The sequence below is a fragment of the Leguminivora glycinivorella genome, chromosome 13 (assembly GCF_023078275.1).
Source record: "Leguminivora glycinivorella isolate SPB_JAAS2020 chromosome 13, LegGlyc_1.1, whole genome shotgun sequence".
NCBI classification, from domain to species: domain Eukaryota; kingdom Metazoa; phylum Arthropoda; class Insecta; order Lepidoptera; family Tortricidae; genus Leguminivora; species Leguminivora glycinivorella.
Genome location: NC_062983.1, coordinates 6629722 through 6653929, shown reverse-complemented (window position 1 = coordinate 6653929; position 24208 = coordinate 6629722). Strand labels below are relative to the sequence as shown.

At 37.8% G+C, this 24208-nt stretch overlaps 2 protein-coding genes across 6 annotated transcripts in view; one reads left to right on the top strand and one right to left on the bottom strand.

The window, feature by feature from the left end:
* LOC125232620 (bifunctional glutamate/proline--tRNA ligase) overlaps positions 1–24208 on the bottom strand; it is a 116366-nt gene that overhangs the window by 33529 nt on the left and 58629 nt on the right. For all 3 annotated transcript variants that reach the window (XM_048138360.1, XM_048138362.1, XM_048138363.1), the window contains 5 exons: positions 4240–4431; positions 3539–3733; positions 2790–2990; positions 1512–1712; positions 78–236 (listed from right to left, as the gene is read on the bottom strand). In XM_048138360.1, coding sequence (XP_047994317.1) covers positions 78–236; positions 1512–1712; positions 2790–2990; positions 3539–3733; positions 4240–4431 — 948 coding nt within the window. The remainder of the gene's footprint in view (positions 1–77; positions 237–1511; positions 1713–2789; positions 2991–3538; positions 3734–4239; positions 4432–24208) is intronic.
* LOC125232624 lies at positions 6044–22650 on the top strand. Of its 3 annotated transcripts, none has more exons than XR_007177770.1 (5): positions 6044–6295; positions 8336–8700; positions 9312–9476; positions 11326–12230; positions 22515–22650. XR_007177770.1 is itself a non-coding variant. In XM_048138368.1 (5 exons), exons 2-5 carry the CDS (start codon positions 8359–8361, stop codon positions 12100–12102), a joined length of 1251 nt encoding a protein of 416 aa, XP_047994325.1. In that variant the 5' UTR covers positions 6044–6295; positions 8336–8358; the 3' UTR covers positions 12103–12233. The 3 variants fall into 3 exon arrangements, 2 of the variants coding, with proteins under 2 accessions (XP_047994325.1, XP_047994324.1); XM_048138368.1 differs by lacking the exon at positions 22515–22650 and having other exon boundaries at positions 11326–11764; positions 11798–12233; XM_048138367.1 differs by lacking the exon at positions 22515–22650 and having other exon boundaries at positions 11326–12233.

Here is a 24208-nt window from a genome sequence, read left to right as displayed (position 1 = left end):
TCGTTTCCTATCGAGTTCACTGTAGCATTCAGTTTGAATATCAGATTTTTAGTTTCATAAGTTATATAAGCATATACCTCAATGTCAATAACGGTCTTCTCAGCCTTATCAGCCTTGAGCTTGCGTATCTTGTCTCCTTGCGTCGCTATCTGTTGCAGCACGGTAGCTACTTCAGACACTGCTGATGCTGGGGCTTCGGTCTTCACTGGGGCAGGGGCTGCTCCGGGCTTCCAGTCCTGGATAAGATAAATTAAAATAGATAAAATTGCACAGCAGCACAATGTTGTGGCTTTTATAATGTGAATTTAAAATAAATAAATATTGGGGGACAGCTTGTAATATTGGGGGATAAGCGCTGGTAAAAATATGACAGGTCGACTGTTCGTGTTTTGGACAGGCGGTAACTGTGAGGTAACCGAGAGTGGGTGGGCGGCACTTTCAGCGGGGAGCGGGAGTGGCCATACTGTACGATAGTACTCTTTATTATACTGTGGTAAAGTCGTCATAACGTACGTAAAATGTGACAGTCTACATCGAGAGGGCCTCATTATGGTGTCAGCGCCTATTACCGTGAGGTCCCTTTTAAAATATGAAATTATTTAATATCATTGTCGATTACTCCAAAATAATATAAAATTTCGCACTACACTAATATTTAGAAATAAAAAGCAAACTGACAAACGGTCTATAATACATTATTTAAATTTAATCATAATTTATACGAAATAAGACTGAGAATTCATTTCGCACAAATTGAAATAACTTTCAGTCATATGTGTAATTTATGAAAAAAAAAACATTCAGTCATAGTATAAACAATAACAAACACTCCGCACTTTAAGTGTTTTTAAGTCTGGATACAAGTCTGGATTTAAATTTAAAAAAAATACACACCGATTATGGTCCAGATTATAGTAAAGACTGATCAACCGATAAGTTAATGTGCCATGACTGTATTTACACAGTTGCTAGTGCATGTTGGGTCGAATTGTGACGTAATAAGTTACAAAAGAAAAGTCTTTTGTTTTAAATCGTGAATCTATTATATAAATTGTAGTAAAAGCAGTAAAACTTAAGGTTTCTAGGACTTTTCTAACAGTACAGTCACCGGCATAAATAAGTAATGATTTCTGTACCTTGTCGCTTTTAATCGTTTGACAATTTCGTATGACATTTCAAACACGACGTTAAAGTGACAAGGTACAGAAATCATTACTTATTCATGCCGGTGACTGTACCTCGCTTTTATACATCCAGAAATGAATTCAGAATCGCCTGGGGTATTTAGCAAAACCCCCATAGTGCACAGGGACAGCGCGATTTATCAAGTCACACCAAGTTATGCAACATTTATAACAGCCCAGTGTGGGAACACCATTAGAGATCAGTCTAGGCTCTATAAGGTGAAATATATTTCGATAAGCTTTATTCGTTGTCAAGATATTCAGGTAAATGCTAGTGACCCTAAACTTTTTCTCTCGATTATATTGCACACCATAGAGTGTCCTTACCTGACCAGTAGCTGCCTTGTACTTGGCCTTAAGGTCAAGCAGAGTCTTGACCGCTTCGTCAACCTTGGCCTTCTCAGCCTTGGCAGCCTTCAGCGAGCGCACAAGGTCTCCTTGTTTGGTGACGTCATCGTTCAACTTGGCAGCGTCATTTGATGGTGGGGCCGCGGCTGCAGGGGCGGGGGCTGCACCTGGCTTCCATTCCTAGAAAATATATTATGTCAAATGTAATATTATTATAGGGTATAGATTTGCAGCAAAAGAAACAGTATCAGGAGTTCCTGCAAGTGCTACTTTGCCCTAAGGAATCCTTAATCCATCTATCGTATAAAAATTCATGGACGGTTAAAAAAAATAGGTCAATCATTGGTACAACTTGTACCGTACAAAAGAAAAAAACATGACATCTGGCGCAAAACAAAAGCTAAGAGCTAGGATAGGAACAGAGTTAGACAGCCGATTTCGTCACGCTTATGATGCACCGAATTATAAATAAGAAATCAGAGTAAACTGTGTGTCGTAGCTGTGTTGTTATAGTATATATGTACGGTATATTTAGGTTTATTTTATTTCTTATTTATGTATGTTTATTAGTATTAAGATTGTTTGACGTTTTCTATCACTCACTGCATCATCTACTCAAATCAGTTGTTTTTTGTGTCTTGTCTCCACTACCCAAAGGTTGTCTGGAAGAGATCGCTCTTTAGCGATAAGACCGCCTGTTGTCTACCATAGTTAATTAAAGTTATGTGCTTATTTTTTAAATGTAATCTTGTTATATTGGTGAGCAATAAAGAATATTTGTATTGTATTGTAAACTCTTGGGTCGTCTTGTTCGTTTTTCGTCACGTTCCTAAAATTTGTCCGATTCTGCTTCCATCAGCTATTCTTCATTCGTCAAGTTTAGTCTGCAGTCATTATCGTCTTTGACCACAATGAGTTGTTGGCCTTTTTCTTATTTCGACTCAATCGTTTTTCGTCATTTCGTATTTGGTCATATTCTAAGTTGGTGCCGACCTAAAACTATGAAAAAACACGAAAAACGATTTAACAGCGCAAATGCCGAAAGAAGGATATGACGAGTAAAGAACGAGACGGATTAAGATAAAGATGAACAACAAATTTGACCGTAGATGAGATAAACCATCGACGATCGTGACGAATAAAGAATGGTTGACGAAAGCAGAGTCGGAAAAATTTAGGAACGTGACGAAAAGCGAACGAGACCACCCCAGAGAATACCGAAATCAGAAACAGTCACTCAAAGTACGAGTTGCTTACCTGGCCAGTAGCAGCCTTGTACTTGGCCTTAAGGTCAAGCAGCGTCTTGACCGCTTCGTCAACCTTGGCTTTCTCAGCCTTAGCGGCCTTGAGAGAGCGCACAAGGTCACCCTGCTTGGCAACGTCGTCGCTCAACTTGGCTGCGTCTCCTGACGCTGCCGGGGCGGCAGCAGGGGCGGGTGACGCGCCTGGCTTCCATTCCTGTGTAATAAAATATTTATAATGTACCTACTACATACACACACAAAAAAAAATCTTGTAGTCTGTTTGGAAAGTGAAGAGTCGCAAAATTTATGGGGTCCAATACATTCCACGACTCTTCACTTTCCGAACTCTAACGCGCAGGTAAAAGTTTTACGACCTGTTCCAGAATCTCCAGTTAAAATAACACGCTCTCTTTTTTTTGCAGATGAAAGAAAGAGGAAATGTTATTTTTTGTCTGGCAGATACTAAATAATAATAACTGGAGATTCTGAAACAGGCCGTTAGAGAAATATAATATTTCCTGCTTTCAAACACCATCCATTGCAGATAAGAGCTCGTAAAGGCTCTTTGCACCTCTGTATCTTAGGACAGCATCAACAACCACCACTATCAAACATCAAGGTCATTCACGGATAAATAAACAGTTGAAAGCCACATATAAGTATGTGGCTTTCAAATTATTACGTACATCTTATATAAAGGAAATATAAGATCATTGTTATGTAAATAATTAAAAAGTTACGGTCATAAGCAACTTTGCTCACCTGTCCAGTAGCAGCCTTATACTTGGCCTTAAGGTCAAGCAGAGTCTTGACCGCCTCATCAACCTTGGCCTTGTCAGCCTTGGCAGCCTTCAGCGAGCGCACAAGGTCACCCTGCTTGGCGACCTCATCGCCCAACTTGGAAGAGTCGCCTGATGCAGCAGGGGCCGCGGCTGGGGCAGCGCCCGGTTTCCAGTCCTGGTTAAATAAGAATAGCAATTAAGTATGTTTTATATGGGTTATTACATGAATGTACCTATACTTAACCTACCTATATTAAATGTAGGATGAAGGTTTAATTCCCAAAAAAAATGAATTTTGAGCAATTTTTAGTGCATAGATTTGGTTGACCGTCTTTAAATAATAGATTTTTGGAGGCGAATAGAAAATAGAACCTATGTTATAAAATGGACTGTGCGATTAGTTTGCGTGAAACAAACATTTAAAATCACATGACCTCTTTATTTATTTCACTCAGTAAAAGTGTTTGATATAAACTGATTTTTAAATTTTCCAAACAGTATTGGCATCTTGCAGTAACCGCATTCAATAAACCTGCTTGGATACAACAGCACTCAATTGCAAAAGTGAAATACTTGGCCTAGGTCAATCATTGCCGCCTCAACCTTGGCCACGTCATCAGCCATGGAAGTCTTCATTGACCGCTTCTAATCATTGCAAAAATAATTTAAGATGATCCTCACCTGGCCAGTAGCTGCCTTGCACTTGGCCTTAAGGTCAAGCAGCGTCTTCACAGCCGCGTCGACCTTGGCCTTATCAGCCTTGGCGGCCTTCAGCGATCGCACAAGGTCACCCTGCTTGGCGACCTCGTCGCTTAACTTGGCAGAGTCGTTTGCGGCGGGCTGCTTGGCTTGGGTAGATTGCACTGGTTTAGGCTGAAAAGAAAACGTTTGTTAGTAAATTGTATGCACATAGGTAAACCTAGGGAATGCTAATGGATTTCTTTGTGTGACCTTATAATTAAAAGTAATTTTGCAGCACATCACATCCACTGTACCATATTTGTATTAGGTATATAATAATTAACAAATAGACCTACAATCGTAAAAATATCTTAGAGGAAAGGACATTCATTAATTTCGCAATTAAATTAATGTGTTGGATTTTTAATACTGGAAGAACGTTTATAATGTGTCTAATTTGCTCTCCGAGTATTTGCTAAACCTCATTCTGGAATAAAAGAAGCCGACTAAGATATTTATTTAACCTTTTGTTTTCTTTTTAGGGTTCCGTAGTCAACTAGGAGCCCTTATAGTTTCGCCATGTCTGTCTGTCCGTCCGTCCGTCCGTCCGCGGATAATCTCAGTAACCGTTAGCAAAGCTGAAATTTGGTACCAATATGTATATCAATCACGCCAACAAAGTGCAAAAATAAAAAATGGAAAAAAATGTTTTATTAGGGTACCCCCCCTACATGTAAAGTGGGGGCTGATATTTTTTTTCATTTCGACCCCAACGTGTGATATATTGTTGGATAGGTATTTAAAAATGAATAAGGGTTTACTAAGATTGTTTTTTGATAATATTAATATTTTCGGAAATAATCGCTCCTAAAGGAAAAAAAAGTGCGTCCCCCCCCTGTAACTTTTGAACCATAAGTTTAAAAAATATGAAAAAAATCACAAAAGTAGAACTTTATAAAGACTTTCTAGGAAAATTGTTTTGAACTTGATAGGTTTAGTAGTTTTTGAGAAAAATACGGAAAACTACGGAACCCTACACTGAGCGTGGCCCGACACGCTCTTGGCCGGTTTTTTAAGACAAGGTACCTCTACCTTTCATAAAAAAAGACTAGGTAATATAATATGAATGAACGAAACATCTGTTCATAATTACTTTAAAAAAAAACTTTCTTTCATCAGGCAAAGCTGCCAAATGCCAACACATGTGCAAGGTACAGTCACAGTCCTTCTCTGAATACAATCGATTGTACCTAAAACTCGTGGTATTAAAACTTCAATGATCTGGCGAGAAACATGAAACAAAAGCCGGTGATTTCCAATGAGCTCTTAAAACCCAAGGGTGCTTAGAGACAAAGGGCCGAAAAAAGTTTTTGCATTTGTTGTGAGAGTTGTAACCAAGCAGGCGTGTAAAAACGCAATTTTAGTTTTTAACTATCAATTTATCAATAGGATATTTATTCAAATTACTTAAATATAATATTATGGAGTGACATATGGGATCATATGTGCCTACCGAGGTCCATCGCAAATCGTAAAAGGAGTTTACGTAAATGATTAATCTACTGCAAATTATTGTGTGTAAAGTTTTACGCCATTTAATACATATTAAGTACTGCTAATGCAAACATAATGCAAAGAGTAAAGTTCTGTTCATGTTTGTGACAAGTGGAAGTGATGCAAAAAAACTACGCAACAAAACGCAATCTCAAGTGTCAAGTGTCAGATGAAGTGATGGCTGTCAAATAAATTCGTTCAAAAAGGGTATTCGGCGCGATTTTTTGTCCTATCGAGATTTTAGATTACGAAATGAGTATTTTAAACGCAAATAAGCTTTAAAGTAAACGCTTGTGTTGAAAAGTTGGTGTTACCGTTTCAAGGAAGATAAACTATAGTCTTGAGTTAATCGTTTCGAGTATAATTCATGTAAGAGTGCATTCATTTTCAGGCTACCTAAAGAAACTTAAAATTTTCAATAAATCAGGTACATATCGGGTAGATTTCTTATGTACACTAGTGCACATATCAATTATCTGCATGTTTACTGAAGTAAACAAAGGTAAGTTTCAATTATAAGACGTAAATAAGTTTTATAATCTAACCCTTTAAAAACAATCCCAAGGATCTTTTGGTATCAATTTACTTTTAACTGTGGAGAAAATTGAATTAATTGCAATATTTTTAAGTTATAAACCTCGCCTACAAGTGAATTTTACCAGTATAAATGAGATATAACAGTTTATTCTTAATACTGGCAAGTAACCTTCATGATTTTAGCTTATGGAACTCATGTTTCAATGTTTCCGCCGTCGGTTAACTGACACCATAAGGCAAACAATGACAAGCTGTTGTTATCTGCATCCCCATACCACATTCTTTAACCTCTACCAAGATTATTTGATGTTTTAGAATGTTGCATATATTTTTTTTATTTATTCATACAGAAGGTAACTAAGGAAGTAGGTGTAAAGTTATTAAAGATGGTCTCTAAACAACCAAGGAACAAATCAAATTATTTTATTAAATATTTTTTGATTTGTTGTTTAGAAACTAAAATAGATATCATACACTAGAGATGAGCCGAATATGGACTTTGCCGAATACGAATATTCGGCCGAACATTCGGTTCAGCTCTTACCGAACCGAACATTCGGCCGAATATTCGGCTACGCCATATTTTTAAAGGGGATGTTAATTAAAACTATTAAATGATTGATAATGGTTACATATGTTACCTACTAGGTAAAACTATGTTTTTATCATTTAGAGGATAACTTAAACTTAGTTAAAACAACTCTGAACTCTTCTCACCTCTTAAACTACGGTTTTTTTAACTTTTTTACAAAACAATTGTATTAATATTCTGACACATGTTTCTCTCTTTTTAGCAGTATCTTAAAAAGCTACTAAAATAAGAGCTTATTATCCAATGGAATACGTAAGATCTTCGTTAGTTATTTACTTTGTTTATTCGGTAAATATTCGGCAATGCAACCGAATTATTCGGCCGAATACGAACATTGAAAAACTTGCCGAATATGCCGAATACCGAATATTCGGCCCATCTCTATCATACACGAAAGAAAAACCGACAAGTCCCACTGGTCGCCGAGCCGGGAATCGAACCCGGGTCTTCAGATTATGTGGCTAACGCCATTACCACTAGACCACCCGCTCGCCGTAGTACCCGACGAAATTTCTCTAGTGTATGTTATCTGTGATAAGACCTCGGGATCGAGCTCGGCCACCAGTGGGCCTTGTCGTTTTTTCTTTTGTGTACGATATCTATTTCAGTTTGTATACAATGATCTCTAAAGTTTTTATATTTTTCAGATAAGGTTTTTATGCCAATTTGGTGGCAAACAAGCATATGGCTGACTTGTCTGTTGGTAAGCAGTCAACAGTAGCCTATGAAATTTGACGACTGGTCTGGCCTAGCACGTAGTGACCCTGCCTGCTGCGCCGCGGTCCCGGGTTCGAATCCCGGTAAGGGCATTTATTTGTGTGATGAGCACAGATATTTGTTCCTGAGTCATGGATGTTTTCTATGTATATAAGTATTTGTAAATTATATATATCATTGTCTGGGTACCTGCAACACGAGCCTTCTTGACCTTACCGTGGGACTCGGTCAATCTGTGTAAGAATGTCCTATTTTATTTATTTATTTATTTAATGCCTACAATCTCAGGGGCATTACTAACTTTGCATATAATTATGTAAATAAATCAGTAATTTAAAATACACAATAAATTCATCTAGTTTTGGTTGGGATTCATTGATAGAAATCCGCCCTTATTAGTGTTTCGTTATATTATATGGAACTTATTTACCCGTCAATCAAGCATTGCATTAAATATAGGTGCATGTTTCTTAAAAATGCCCACCATACTTTTGTGCAGCAACACTGCAATCTAGTGAAATAAATCTTAACCCTTTCCAACCGAAGAAATTGAGGTTTGCTAAATAAATTTTTAATTTCAATGACATATGTTAAAATTGACAATTATATGTTAACAACTCGCTAACAACCCAACGATCATATCAGCTCGGGTGTGAACTGTTAGTAAAAAACATAAACTCAATTATCGTTTTTCAGCATTCAAGATCCTATGACCAAAAATGGAGCAACAAACACCCCACTATGACCCCAACATTATCAACTGCGATGACATACCCGACACCATCTCAATAGCATCAACTGCAGAAAAACTTAAAAAGCCAAAGAAGAAACTGAAAAGAAAAATTAACTTTTACAAGAACATGGATAATCTGTTAATAACCACGAAGATAAAAAAAAAGAAAAAGTTTAAATGTGTTTTGTACTGTGAGGGCTCGGAGTCTATAGTAAGGTCTGCGTATAATGTGTGCAGGGAAGAGGCATACTATGAGAGGATTGTGCCGATTTGTTTGAGAGACATGTGTACAGATATTTCTGGATGTTGCAGGTCGACATTGAGCAGAGTAAGTTTTACTTTAAATACCGTCAGCAGAGCTGTGCATAGTCAGTTTGTGAGCGAGAGATATATCTCGCTCCCGCTCGCACATCTGAGACGATCTGCAAATTTTGCAAAAAAATGTTTTTTATCTTTTTTTTACTATTTTTGGATGTATTTTCAGAAAAACTTTTTCATATAAATGACACTTAAAATGAGTAATAACATCTTATTTTAAAGGGTAATATGTCACTTTCTGAAATCTTAAATGAGGATAGTGAGACCTTTTGTACTGTGTAACAATAAATTGAAAATAAGTGTACATACATACATATAACATACATATAATCACGCCTGTATCCCATATAAATAGGCAGAGCACATGAAACTAAGTTTCATCTTATTGCAAAAAGGTTTTATTTGAAATCAAAATGTGAAATGAGTGATAGGTTGAGCCTTTTGTACTGCCACAATGTATACAGTCGATAAATTGAAAATAAGTGTAATAACTCTGAAACTAGGCGAAATCCCGAACAGTTTATATACATTTTAGTCTTAAAATGGGATCAGGAATATGCTGTTAAAATTTATCGGGTTACTCATATTCACCGTGTGTAATCTCATTCTCTCCCATTTTAGGAAAAGAAAAATCTCAACCCGAAAGACGGCAGCCTCTCCCCCGTATCCTCTATAGCCCTAACAGACGCTTTTGCTTATAACAACCTCTCATACGAAGACGTCAGCAATGGAAGCTTCTCGAGTGACTCTGAGGAGTTGGACACGCTCATTAAACGGACTAAACAGGTATATAAATAATTGATAAGTAGGTAAAAAGATATCAATCGATCTTACACAAATATTTTTAACATATAAACAGATGCAGTCAGGGTTCTAAAATATCCGATATTTATAATAAATATCAAAATATCGGATATTTATGATATATATCGGATATATATCAACTTCGATATATATCCATTTTGTATGGAAGGCATATTATTATTTTGTTGCATTATTTATGAATACAACTGAAGAATAAGGAAAATTCTACTAAAAATCATAACATTTAGCAGAAAAACAGTAACAAACACAAAAAAAACTATATTTTTAACAATGTAACATTTTTTTTAAACCATTTTTGTATTGCAATATTTATAAAAAAAATGATGTTAATCGGATATTTATATCCATTGATATATATCGTCGAACCCCGCTGGATATATATCGTGATATATATCCATTGATATATATCCTCGAACCCTGGATGCAGTGCATAATGGTTTTCCATGGTATTTTCTTAGGCCCCCCATTCACGGTACGATCATCATCATCCTGTCCCGGCCGGTTTCGGCCTCGGCGACTGGGTTTGTACCGGTTAGTGAGAGCGACGGTCGTGAGCTCTCAGGTAACTGACGTAGCCTATTTTTGTCATGAATGCGACCACACTCGCTGCAGGTCAGCACCCCTCTAACAAAATTGTAATTTATGATCGCTGATGGTCGGGCCTTTAACTCGTCGCGTTTCGCATCGAGATCCACTCGCCTACGGTACGATATATCTGTACGATCCATCGCAACAGATTAATCGAAACGACCGGAGCGGACCGACCAGATATCGTAAACGATCGATCGCCTCGTGTGTGGCCGGCGCTTTCGATGCGACCGATCGTTCACGATATCTGTCCGATCGATCGAAGCGATGAATCGTACCGTGAATGTGGGGCTTTAGCTAGTTCAGTCAACGTTAGTACCTTCTTTTTGTACTGAAACTTACGGAAATCGCATGACACGTTCGTCAGTTTCCGTGTAAATATGAAAGAAAACATTTCACACTAGGTACATCGGTAAACGTAATATGGAATATTGTAATGTAACGGAAATGTCCGACACATCGAGTTTCTCAAAAGAGTGACAGAAAATAAAAAATTAGGCGCGAAGAGCTGACCTCCCATAGAAAGTTTGTTAATGCTGTATCTACTGACAAACTGAGCGTGCCAGAGTATAGTTTTTTTTTTATAAAATAAGGTATGAAATTCGTAACTTATGCCTGCATTGAGTCTTGTACCAACTATATTATTGACTTGCCTTCTCTTAAAGAAAGTATGTATTAATAATGTTATGTTTATCTTTAAAAAATCTAAGATTACTTTGTGATATACAATGTAAGAAATTTCCATTGAACTCGTTTCTTTCCGCTGCACTGACGTCACACGAATACATCGAGATCAAGCAATAAATTCGCAACATAATAAGGTATTGAATGTTAAGGCCAGATATAGCAGAAACGGAGTTCCGTACAAAACTTATCATATAATCTTTTTATTATTTATTTATTTATTTAAACTTTATTGCACAATACAAAAAAGTACAAATGGCGGACTTAATGCCAGATGGTATTCTCAATCAACAACAATCAACCACGGGCTAAACCGAAAGATCAAGTTGGATATTACCAATCGTATAAAGTTTTTCATCAAGACTAATTAATACCTAAAAGTTTTATATTTTTATTCTAATTGATTCTTAATTAGGTAGTAGAATGGGCCAATTATAAAGCCGTACCGTCTTGAATTCTTGATACAGCATAGTCCCCAAATTTTTTGGCTTAACGTCTCTTAATGAAATCGTAAAACTTATTGGTACTTTTTTTTCAGCGTGAGAAAGAAATCAGACATTTGTACCCATCACGAGAGTACACAAGCACACCAATTTCAAAAATCGACTATATACCCACACCCAGTCCATATAGTATCGATACAGATAAGAAATCTATACATTCTGACAACACTATGGTACTAAACCCAATTTCCGATGCCTATTCTCCAACTCCGTCATTATTAGATGCAATAAAAATAGAAGACGACGTAATATCTAATGATGTTAATGGACCTTACTCCCCTGATTTGATAAAAATAGGAAATATGGATTATTCTCCCGTAAGAACGGATAATGGTAATGAGCCATATTCTCCTACGTTTACCCCAGAAAGTATTGAATTAGATGAAACTACAATAAATCCCAACGTGAATGGACCTGCATGCTCATCTGTTTTTGTCAAAATGGAAAATGTAGATAATACCACAATGAACAACGATGTAAATGAACAATATTCGCCTACTATTACCCCAGGCATCAAAAAGGAAGATCTAAACAGATTGAACATGAATGCATATGAAAATGTAAGGTATTCTCCTAGTTCACCAACTGCAACTCCAGATTACCACAAATACGCTGTTACTACACAAAGTAATGCTAAGAAAAATCTAAATGCAGCATCTACTATTACAATGATTAAACAAGAGATGATAAATGATGAATATGTTGCTAATAATTGTAATAGTTCTCCAAAATCTGCTTTGGAAAAAGATTGGATAAAAGAGAAGCTAGTGAGGAATATAATGATTACGCTCCTGAAACTGATTATAACATGAACAATACAATTTATTTTAAGAATAGAAGGAATAATAGTAACAAAAGAAAACAAAGTGCAGCTGTTACCAATGAAACAATTGTAAAAATGGAAAAAGAAGACTATATAAATATCGGTTCGGACTCGATGGTATTTCAGAATAATATTAACATTAAAACTGAAGACTGTGAAGAAGATAAAGATACGAAAGCGTATTTTAGATTTAACGGTTTATAGTTTCAATTTTCTAAGAAGCTATTATAACAAATTTGGAATTGTATTAACTAAAAGTAACTTTTTAGATTATAAATTGTATTAAGAGGCCTTATTCCTAAAGACGAGCGTTTTTTGCAAAATGGAACCTTTTTCATTCAAAATTATAAAGAAACTATAAATGATTATTAAAAAAATGATAATGTTCCTAAAAGTACATATCTTAAGCTAGAAAGTCAATTGGTACTACTTTAAAATATGTCTTTTTATACTTCCGAAAAATCAGTTTTTTCGGAAGACGTTTTCAAATTTCGTAGTGGGATAGCTCGTTTAGAATCGTGATTGTGCTGTTAAAAATGTTATTTGGGGTAATAAATGATCACAATCCTATTTGTTATATCCTGTACGAGTGAGCTAATACTTTGACATTTTAAGATTTACTTGAAATGGTGGATAAAGTATTAGGATACCTTCCGTATCCTCCCCATTTTTTCGATAAAAAGAGGTTTACATTATGTATTTTTCCTGCGATTCCTGCATTTTTTGTAACTCTTAAATAATATTATCCTAAACTAGAACTTCTTATTGACCTATAAGAAAAAAATCATACATATAAGACATACTTTTCTGTCGATAGATATGTTTTTAAAACATCTAAAATTCGAATAAAAGACACTGTGCTAACGCTTGCCCGCTCAGTCTGCGCCGAGCGCTCGAAGACAACGGACCTGCGTTTGATCGTCCGGCGCACCTAGCTTTCGTAAGCAGCTCGATAGTTCCGAGAAGTGCCGTAAACTGCGACTAAACAAATCTTGATCCTTTTTACACCTTATGCAATTTTAGCATTCGACATGCTTTTCATATGATTTTGGATTTTAAGTTATACCAGGGGCGGCTCACTCCGCGATCCTTTCACCGCGCTACAAGTACATGCCGGCGGCCGCGAGTTCGCGGCCCATTCACTGGCGACGACCTTCGCGCGGCGCAATAGAATTCAATGTCGTCTGCACGCGTGCGGTCCGTTTGTTAATGTAGGTAAGAATTTAGAATGGCGGCGTTTTGTGAACATCAAAGGAGTGAGCCTTCTGTACTTGTACTATTATATATTCTGTGGTTATACGTGAAGTTTGTTGAGAGTTTGAATTATTATTATATTTTGGGACCAGGATGAGGTTCTGGTTCTCATGATGATGGAGTCAGGCAGGAGATGTTCAACAGAACTGCTATTCTACTTATCATAACTCCACCATGTTTGGGCTCATTAGATTTGGGCTGATGAGCACCATCGATCTAGATGAGGTCCAAGGTCTCATGATGGAGTCAGGAGGTGGTCAACAGAACTGCTATTCTCCTCATCATAAACCCATCATGTTTGGGCTTATTAGATTTGGGCTGACGAGCACCTTCGAACTAGATGAGGTCCAAGGTCTCATGACGGGGTCAGGAGGTGGCCAACAGAACTGCTATTCTCCTCATCATAACCCCATCATGTTCGGGCTCATTAGATTTGGGCTGACGAGCACCATCGAACTGGATGAGGTCCAAGGTCTCATGATGGAGTCAGAGGTGGTCAACAGAACAGCTATTCTCCTCATCATAACCCCATCATGTTTGGACTCATTACATTTGGGCTGACGGGCATCATCGAACTAGATGAGGTCCAAGGTCTTATGATGGAGTCAGGAAGTGGTCAACAGAACTGCTATTCTCCTCATCATAACCCCATCATGTTTGGGCTCATTAGATTTGGGCTGACGAGCACCATCGAACTAGATGAGGTCCAGGGTCTCATGATGGAGTCAGGAGGTGGCTAACAGAACTGCTATTCTCCTCATCATAACCCCATCATGTTCGGGCTCATTAGATTTGGGCTGACGAGCACCATCGAACTAGACGAGGTCCAAGTTCTCATGGTGGAGTCAGGAGGTGGTCAACAGAACTGCTATTCTCCTCATCATAACCCCATCATGTTTGGGCTCATTATAAATATGTGGAAGGTCGTTAATAATAATAAATGGAAAAAATGTTTTATTAGGGTACCCCTACATGTAAAGAGGGGGCAGATATTTTTTTCATTTCAACCCCAACGTGTGATATAGGTATAGTTAGATAGGTATTTAAAAATGAATTAGGTTTTACTAAGATCGATTTTTGATAATTTTCATATTTTCGGAAATAATCGCTCCTAAAGGAAAAAAAGTGCGCCCCCCCCCTATAACTTTTGAACCATATGTTTAAAAATATGAAAAAAATCACAAAAGTAGAACTTTACAAAGACTTTCTTTGAAAATTGTTTTGAATTTTATAGGTTAGTTTTTGAGAAAAATACGGAAAACTACGGAACCCTACACTGAGCGTGGCCATACCAACAAACATAACTAAATAAATGTCACTGTTCTGAACTTAAATGCATGCTTTTCTTACAAAAATACCAAAGTCACTATGAGTGTGCCGTTCAGATTTGAGGAGTTCGGTTCTGACCATCATCAGCAGTTCCACTGCACCAAATGTCACTGTTCTGGACGTAAGTGCATGCTGTTCTTATAAAAATACCAAAGTCACTATAAGCGTGCCGTTCAGATTTGAGGAGTTTGGTTCTGAGTGTTCTGACCATCATCAGCAGTTCCACTGCACCAAATATCACTGTTCTGGACTGGATGTAAGTGCATGATGTTCTTATAAGAATACCAAAGTCACTATAAGTGTTCCGTTCAGATTTGAGAAGATCGGTTCTGACCATCATCAGCAGTTCCACTGCACCAAATGTCACTATTCTGGACGAAAGTGCATGCTGTTCTTATAAAAATACCAAAGTCACTATAAGCGTGCCGTTCAGATTTGAGAAGTTCCGTTCTGGCCATCATCAGCAGTTCCACTGCACCAAATGTCACTGTTCCGTACCTAAATGCATGCTGTTCCTTTAAAAACACAAAAATCACCATACGTATGCCTTTCAGATTCGAGGAGTTCCCTCGATTACTCCAGGATCCCATCATCAGAACTGGGTTCTGAGAAAAATGCGACCAATCTGTATTCATGTACATTCAATTTTTTTTTTAATCGGTCCAGTAACAACGGAGATATCGAGGAACAAACATAAAAAAATTAAAAAAATAAAAATAAACATACAGACGAATTGAGAACTTCGCCTCAAATCTGAGAGATTGGAAGGAGAGAATGGTTAAAAAGTGACACATCATGAGCAGTTCCAATGCACCAAATGTCACTGTTCTGGACGTAAGTGCATGCTGTTCTTATAAAAATATGAAAGTCACTATAACTGTGATAATTTCCGAAAATATTAATATTATCAAAAAACGATCTTAGTAAACCCTTATTCATTTTTAAAGACCTATCCAACAATATATCACACGTTGGGATTGGAATGAAAAAAAAAAACAGCCCCCACTTTACATGTAGGGGGTGTACCCTAATAAAACATTTTTTTTCCATTTTTTATTTTTGCACTTTGTTGGCGTGATTGATATACATATTGTTACTAAATTTCAGCTTTCTAGTGCTTACGGTTACTGAGATTATCCGCGGACGGACGGACGGACAGACAGACATGGCGAAACTATAGGGGTTCCTAGTTGACTACGGAACCCTAAAAAACAGAAATCACTATTAAACTATTCTCTAATTTCAAGTTCCTAACTAAAATTTTCCTAATAAAAAAAAAAACAAATTGATCCCGCTACAAACTTTCACTCCCTTTTTCCCTCTACTAGGGCTGTAAATTTTCATAATCAATTCTTATCTCTTCGAAATTGTGTTAATGCAATCTATACAAATTTCGACTTTCTAGCTTTCGTAGTTTCGGCTCAGCGGTGTTGGTTGTTGAATCAATCAATTAGGAAACCTGAATTTATATATGTATATGTAGACTAATACTATACTTTTACTACATTCATATACCTTATTTACTACTACCATACCATGAATATGAAATTAAATAAAGAGTCCCCATATAAAATTGAAAATTATGTTATTAGCAATTTAATTCAAAACTATCAAGATTATTCGTGTCTGCGTTGAAACGCGCGTTGAGTTGCCGGTGCTCGCGTACCGAGCGCTAACGCCATCTATCGATGGCCGTTTCGTGAAATTGATGAGCGCTCTAAGGAATAAGGGGTCTTCTTAACGTGTGCCATATTTTTTTTTCTTTGTAACATACCACAGATTATTGTTACCTACATATTAAAACAGTAGTATATTTTTACTGTGATTTCTTTATAAAGTAAAGAGAATTATAGGTTTTAAAATAAGTTTTTTTCGAAGCATGGTTCTTGCTAGTTGATTTAGAGAACGTGCCTAAAGAAATTATGTTGCTTTAAGACCCCTTATTCCTTAGAGCGCTCATCAATTTCACGAAACGGCCATCGATAGATGGCGTTGGCGCTCGGTACGCGAGCACCGGCAACTCAACGCGCGTTTCAACGCAGACACGAATAATCTTGATAGTTTTGAATTAAATTGCTAATAACATAATTTTCAATTTTATATGGGGACTCTTTATTTAATTTCATATTCATGGTATGGTAGTAGTAAATAAGGTATATGAATGTAGTAAAAGTATAGTATTAGTCTACATGTACATATATAAATTCAGGTTTCCTAATTGATTGATTCAACAACCAACACCGCTGAGCCGAAACTACGAAAGCTAGAAAGTCGAAATTTGTATAGATTGCATTAACAAAATTTCGAAGAGATAAGAATCGATTATGAAAATTTACACCCCTAGTAGAGGGAAAAAGGGGTGAAAGTTTGTAGCGGGATCAATTTGTTTTTTTTTATTAGGAAAATTTTAGTTAGGAACTTGAAATTAGAGAATAGTTTAATAGTGATTTCTGTTTTTTAGGGTTCCGTAGTCAACTAGGAACTCTTATAGTTTCGCCATGTCTGTCTGCCCATCCGTCCGTCCGTCCGTCCGTCCGTCCGTCTGCGGATAATCTCAGTAGCCGTAAGCACTAGAAAGCTGAAATTTAGTAACAATATGTATATCAATCACGTCAACAAAGTGCAAAAATAAAAAATGGAAAAAAATGTTTTATTATGGTACCCCCCCCCCCTACATGTAAAGTGGGGGCTGATTTTTTTTTCATTCCAACCCCAACGTGTGATATATTTTTGGATAGGTATTTAAAAATGAATAAGGGTTTACTAAGAGTTTTGAATGATTCACGGTTATTTTCATTAGACTTATATTGACGGGGATATAGACCGTGATTACCTTTTTGATTTTTGTCGAGCTCCCGATATTTCGACGCAGTTGCATGCATCATGATCACGGAAAACTGACGAAGGCGGGTGGATGTTAAAGTTGTATAGACAGCGCGCGATCTACCCTCCTTCGCGCGCGTCGGCTGCGTTCACTTTCAGCGTTACCACTGGTCGCGTTCACACTCGATGGTCTGTCCAAACACACTACACTCACAGTGTCACTACGTTTGTTCAATTCTGACTTCACCGGTTTTTTACACAAACAAATCACTGGATTCCATACATTAGATAGTTTGAAGCCATCCTCACGATTGAAATTTTTATATTTGTGAATCTCAATGGCTTCTCTGAATGGCTTCTTTGGCCGGTGAAGTCAGAATTGAACAAACGTAGTGACACTGTGAGTGTAGTGTGTTTGGATAGACCATCGAGTGTGAACGCGACCAGTGGTAACGCTGAAAGTGAACGCAGCAAACGCGCGCGAAGGAGGGTAGATCGCGCGCTGTCTATACAACCTTAACATCCACCCGCCTTCGTCAGTTTTCCGTGATCATGATGCATGCAACTGCGTCGAAATATCGGGAGCTCGACAAAAATCAAAAAGGTAATCACGGTCTATATCCCGGTCAATATAAGTCTAAGGGTTTACTAAGATCGTTTTTTGATAATATTAATATTTTCGGAAATTATCACAGTTATAGTGACTTTCATATTTTTATAAGAACAGCATGCACTTACGTCCAGAACAGTGACATTTGGTGCATTGGAACTGCTCATGATGTGTCACTTTTTAACACATCACATCACATCATGAGGTTCTCAATTCGTCTGTATGTTTATTTATTTTTTTAATTTTTTTATCTTTGTTCCTCGATATCTCCGTTGTTACTGGACCGATTAAAAAAAAAAATATTGAATGTATATGAATACAGATAAAAAAAAAGTAGTAGATAAAAAAAAATATCTGTCCCCTCTTTACATGTAGGGGTACCCTAATAAAACATTTATTATTATTAACGACCTTCCACATATTTATAATGAGCCCAAACATGATGGGGTTATGATGAGGAGAATAGCAGTTCTGTTGACCACCTCCTGACTCCATCATGAGAACTTGGACCTCGTCTAGTTCGATGGTGCTCGTCAGCCCAAATCTAATGAGCCCGAACATGATGGGGTTGTGACATAGCTATGTCACCAGCGCGCCATGTCATCACAGCGGCGCGCCCCGCGCGGAATCGAGCCCACCGGCAGCGCACGGCGCAGTGGAGGGGATCGCCGGCCGACCATATTTAAGTGCGCGCAGCCAGTGCAGCAGCCCTTTCCGTCCCCGTCGCTTCACGGCGACGCTCCCATCCACTTATCCTCCAACAACCAAGGCCGGGGTGACCATTTCGCGCCTAGGCCGGGTTGATATCCGATTACCAGCGAATTCCCAAACCAGGGCCGGGGTGACCATTTCGCGCCTAGGCCGGGTTACCTATATATCCTACCTCTCCCGTGATCAGGGCCGGGGTGACCATTTCGCGCCTAGGCCGGGTTACGATTCCTACCCTCTGAAACCCTCCTACCTTATTTTATCTCCCCCGTGATCAGGGCCGGGGTGACCATTTCGCGCCTAGGCCGGGTTACGGTTTCCTACCTCCTGACCCTCGATAGGTCCCTGTAGTTGTAGGCCCTTCCGGCGCACCCTAGATTGATTCCGTTTAACCCCGGCCGGCCGGGGAAGGTTAGATATGGCATAGGATAAGCCGCGTTACCGCGATAGTATTAAGGTTATTTTGTGTGTGTGAATAAACGGCATAAAAGCCCGATTAGTTAAGTGAAACCGGTGTTTCTCTCTATTCGCCTTGCACCCCCTTTCTCCCACATCTGAGACTAGCTCGGTAAAACCTCCCAGGCCCATCAGGCACGGAGGATATGTGAGTCCTGCGCAGGCAGAACGTCACAGGGTTATGATGAGGAGAATAGCAGTTCTGTTGGCCACCTCCTGACTCCATCATGAGACCCTGGACCTCATCTAGTTCGATGGTGCTCGTCAGCCCAAATCTAATGAGCCCAAACATGATGGGGTTATGATGAGGAGAATAGCAGTTCTGTTGACCACCTCCTGACTCCATCATGAGACCTTGGACCTCATCTAGTTCGATGGTGCTCGTCAGCCCAAATCTAATGAGCCCGAACATGATGAGGTTATGATGAGGAGAATAGCAGTTCTGTTGACCACCTCCTGACCCCGTCATGAGACCTTGGACCTCATCTAGTTCGATGGTGCTCGTCAGCCCAAATCTAATGAGCCCAAACATGATGGGGTTATGATGAGGAGAATAGCAGTTCTGTTGACCACCTCCTGACTCCATCATGAGACCCTGGACCTCATCTAGTTCGATGGTGCTTGTCAGCCCAAATCTAATGAGCCCAAACATGATGGGGTTATGATGAGGAGAATAGCAGTTCTGTTGACCACCTCCTGACTCCATCATGAGACCTTGGACCTCATCTAGTTCGATGGTGCTCGTCAGCCCAAATCTAATGAGCCCGAACATGATGGGGTTATGATGAGGAGAATAGCAGTTCTGTTGGCCACCTCCTGACCCCGTCATGAGACCTTGGACCTCATCTAGTTCGATGGTGCTCGTCAGCCCAAATCTAATGAGCCCAAACATGATGGGGTTATGATGAGGAGAATAGCAGTTCTGTTGACCACCTCCTGACTCCATCATGAGACCTTGGACCTCATCTAGATCGATGGTGCTCATCAGCCCAAATCTAATGAGCCCAAACATGGTGGAGTTATGATAAGTAGAATAGCAGTTCTGTTGAACATCTCCTGCCTGACTCCATCATCATGAGAACCAGAACCTCACCCTGGTCCCAAAATATAATAATAATTCAAACTCTCAACAAACTTCACGTATAACTTAAAATCCAAAATCATATGAAAAGCATGTCGAATGCTAAAATTGCATAAGGTGTAAAAAGGATCAAGATTTGTTTAGTCGCAGTTTACGGCACTTCTCGGAACTATCGCGCTGCTTACGAAAGCTAGGTGCGCCGGACGATCAAACGCAGGTCCGTTGTCTTCGAGCGCTCGGCGCAGACTGAGCGGGCTCGCGTTAGCACAGTGTCTTTTATTCGAATTTTAGGTGTTTTAAAAACATATCTATCGACAGAAAGGTATGTCTTATATGTATGATTTTTTTTTTTTTATAGGTCAATAAGAAGTTCTAGTTTAGGATAATATTATTTAAGAGTTACAAAAAATGCAGGAATCGCAGGAAAAATACATAATGTAAACCTCTTTTTATCGAAAAAATGGGGAGGATACGGAAGGTTATTTATCCACCATTTCAAGTAAATCTTAAAATGTCAAAGTATTAGCTAACTCGTACAGGATATAACAAATAGGATTGTGATCATTTATTACCCCAAATAACATTTTTAACAGCACAATCACGATTCTAAACGTGCTATTCCACTACGAAATTTGAAAACGTCTTCCGAAAAAACTGATTTTTCGGAAGTATAAAAAGACATATTTTAAAGTAGTACCAATTGACTTTCTAGCTTAAAATATGTACTTTTAGGAACATTATCATTTTTTTAATAATCATTTATAGTTTCTTTATAATTTTGAATGAAAAAGGTTCTATTTTGCAAAAAACGCTCGTCTTTAGGAATAAGGCCTCTTAACAAATATATTATTACTTAGATATTATGTAATTGGTTTTATTTTCGGCCATTTACCAATATAACCTCTACGAAGTAGGCAATGTATGGCGAATCAACTTTTTAACCAAACACAAAGCTATGTTTCTTTTTAAAATGTTATTATTATAATAGGCTTTTAAATAAGTTTTCGTTCATAGGTAGGTACTGTATGTCAAACATTGAGGGTCCGAACTAAAAACCAGAAATAATATATATTAGATGATTCAGAAGCTCCTCAATTTCATAGCAATTCCAGAGGCATAATATTAATAACGCAAGAAACTCCACAGCCAAAAATTTGATTCGCGCTTATACTATTTTGTAACATACAAATGATGTTAAATATCGTTCCTTTTTTTTATCAAGTTACTTTTATAGTTGACAGTGTTGTTAAGACAAACTAACTTTACTGTATCCCATTACATCTAGCGTGGAAACGTTATATCATCTCTTTGACTTAGAACAACAATGTCAATGAATAATTAGGTCAAAGTCAGCTACTTTACTCACATACATACACCGTGGGCCTGAATAACCCGAAAGATTTTGACCACGCATTGTTTGATGAAAAAACAAAATAAAAATTATATGACTTTTGTAATTGTTGGACAAGAAAAAAGTTTTTTTTTTGTTTTTTTTTACTATTTTTGAATGTACTTTCACATAAAAAGTAAATGTTATTAATTTCACATAATAAACTGGCACTTAAAATGAAGGTTTTAGAAACTTTTTTTTCTAAAAACCTCATTTTTGTAAAGTTTTACTTTTCTGAAGATAGTGAGACTATTTTCCATAATGGCATCAACGCCGTTAAAAAAGCCTTTTGTACTGAGTGACAATAAGATTTTTTTTTTCAATTGGTAAATAACTCTGAAACTAGACGATATCCAGAAAAGTCTATATGACATTGTAGTCTCTAAATGTGAACAGGAATACACTGTTCGAATCTTTTCGGTTATTCAGGCCCACGATGTATATCAACTTATGTAGTATCCTGACACCTTGTCCTCATCATGTCATTATAGATTAAATATGTCGAGTAAGGAAAAAATGTTTTACATATCTTTTTTTACTATTTTTGGATGTATTTTCAGAAAAACTTTTTCATATAAATGACACTTAAAATTAGTAATAACATCTTATTTTAAAGGTTTTATTTGTCACTTTCTGAAATCTTAAATGAGGATAGTGAGACCTTTTGTAGTGTGTAACAATAAATTGAAAATAATTTTATCTTATCTTATCTATATTCACCGTGTGTAATCTCATTCTCTCCCATTTTAGGAAAATAAATATCTCAACCCGAAAGACGGCAGCCTCTCCCCCGTATCCTCTATAGCCCTAACAGACGCTTTTGCTTATAACAACCTCTCATACGAAGACGTCAGCAATGGAAGCTTCTCGAGTGACTCTGAGGAGTTGGACACGCTCATTAAACGGACTAAACAGGTAAATAATTGATAAGTAGGTAAATAGATATTAATCGATCTTACACAAATATTCTTAAGGCAGCGTCCCCACTTAGGCGTCGCATGTCTCGCGGCGCGCAAGACATGCGTCTTATGAGTGTGGATGGTCCCTAACATATAAACAGATGCAGTGCATAATGGTTTTCCATGGTATTTTCTTAGGCCCCCCATTCACGGTACGATCATCATCATCCTGTCCCGGCCGGTTTCGGCCTCGGCGACTGGGTTTGTACCGGTTAGTGAGAGCGACGGTCGTGAGCTCTCAGGTAACTGACGTAGCCTATTTTTGTCATGAATGCGACCACACTCGCTGCAGGTCAGCACCCCTCTAACAAAATTGTAATTTATGATCGCTGATGGTCGGGCCTTTAACTCGTCGCGTTTCGCATCGAGATCCACTCGCCTACGGTACGATATATCTGTACGATCCATCGCAACAGATTAATCGAAACGACCGGAGCGGACCGACCAGATATCGTAAACGATCGATCGCCTCGTGTGTGGCCGGCGCTTTCGATGCGACCGATCGTTCACGATATCTGTCCGATCGATCGAAGCGATGAATCGTACCGTGAATGTGGGGCTTTAGCTAGTTCAGTCAACGTTAGTACCTTCTTTTTGTACTGAAACTTACGGAAATCGCATGACACGTTCGTCAGTTCCCGTGTAAATATGAAAGAAAACATTTCACACTAGGTACATCGGTAAACGTAATATGGAATATTGTAATGTAACGGAAATGTCCGACACATCGAGTTTCTCAAAAGAGTGACAGAAAATAAAAAATTAGGGGCGAAGAGCTGACCTCCCATAGAAAGTTTGTTAATGCTGTATCTACTGACAAACTGAGCGTGCCAGAGTATAGTTTTTTTTTTTATAAAATAAGGTATGAAATTCGTAACTTATGCCTGCATTGAGTCTTGTACCAACTATATTATTGACTTGCCTTCTCTTAAAGAAAGTATGTATTAATAATGTTATGTTTATCTTTAAAAAATCTAAGATTACTTTGTGATATACAATGTAAGAAATTTCCATTGAACTCGTTTCTTTCCGCTGCACTGACGTCACACGAATACATCGATATCAAGCAATAAATTCGCAACATAATAAGGTATTGAATGTTAAGGCCAGATATAGCAGAAACGGAGTTCCGTACAAAACTTATCATATAATCTTTTTATTATTTATTTATTTATTTAAACTTTATTGCACAATACAAAAAAGTACAAATGGCGGACTTAATGCCAGATGGTATTCTCAATCAACAACAATCAACCACGGGCTAAACCGAAAGATCAAGTTGGATATTACCAATCGTATAAAGTTTTTCATCAAGACTAATTAATACCTAAAAGTTTTATATTTTTATTCTAATTGATTCTTAATTAGGTAGTAGAATGGGCCAATTATAAAGCCGTACCGTCTTGAATTCTTGATACAGCATAGTCCCCAAATTTTTTGGCTTAACGTCTCTTAATGAAATCGTAAAACTTATTGGTACTTTTT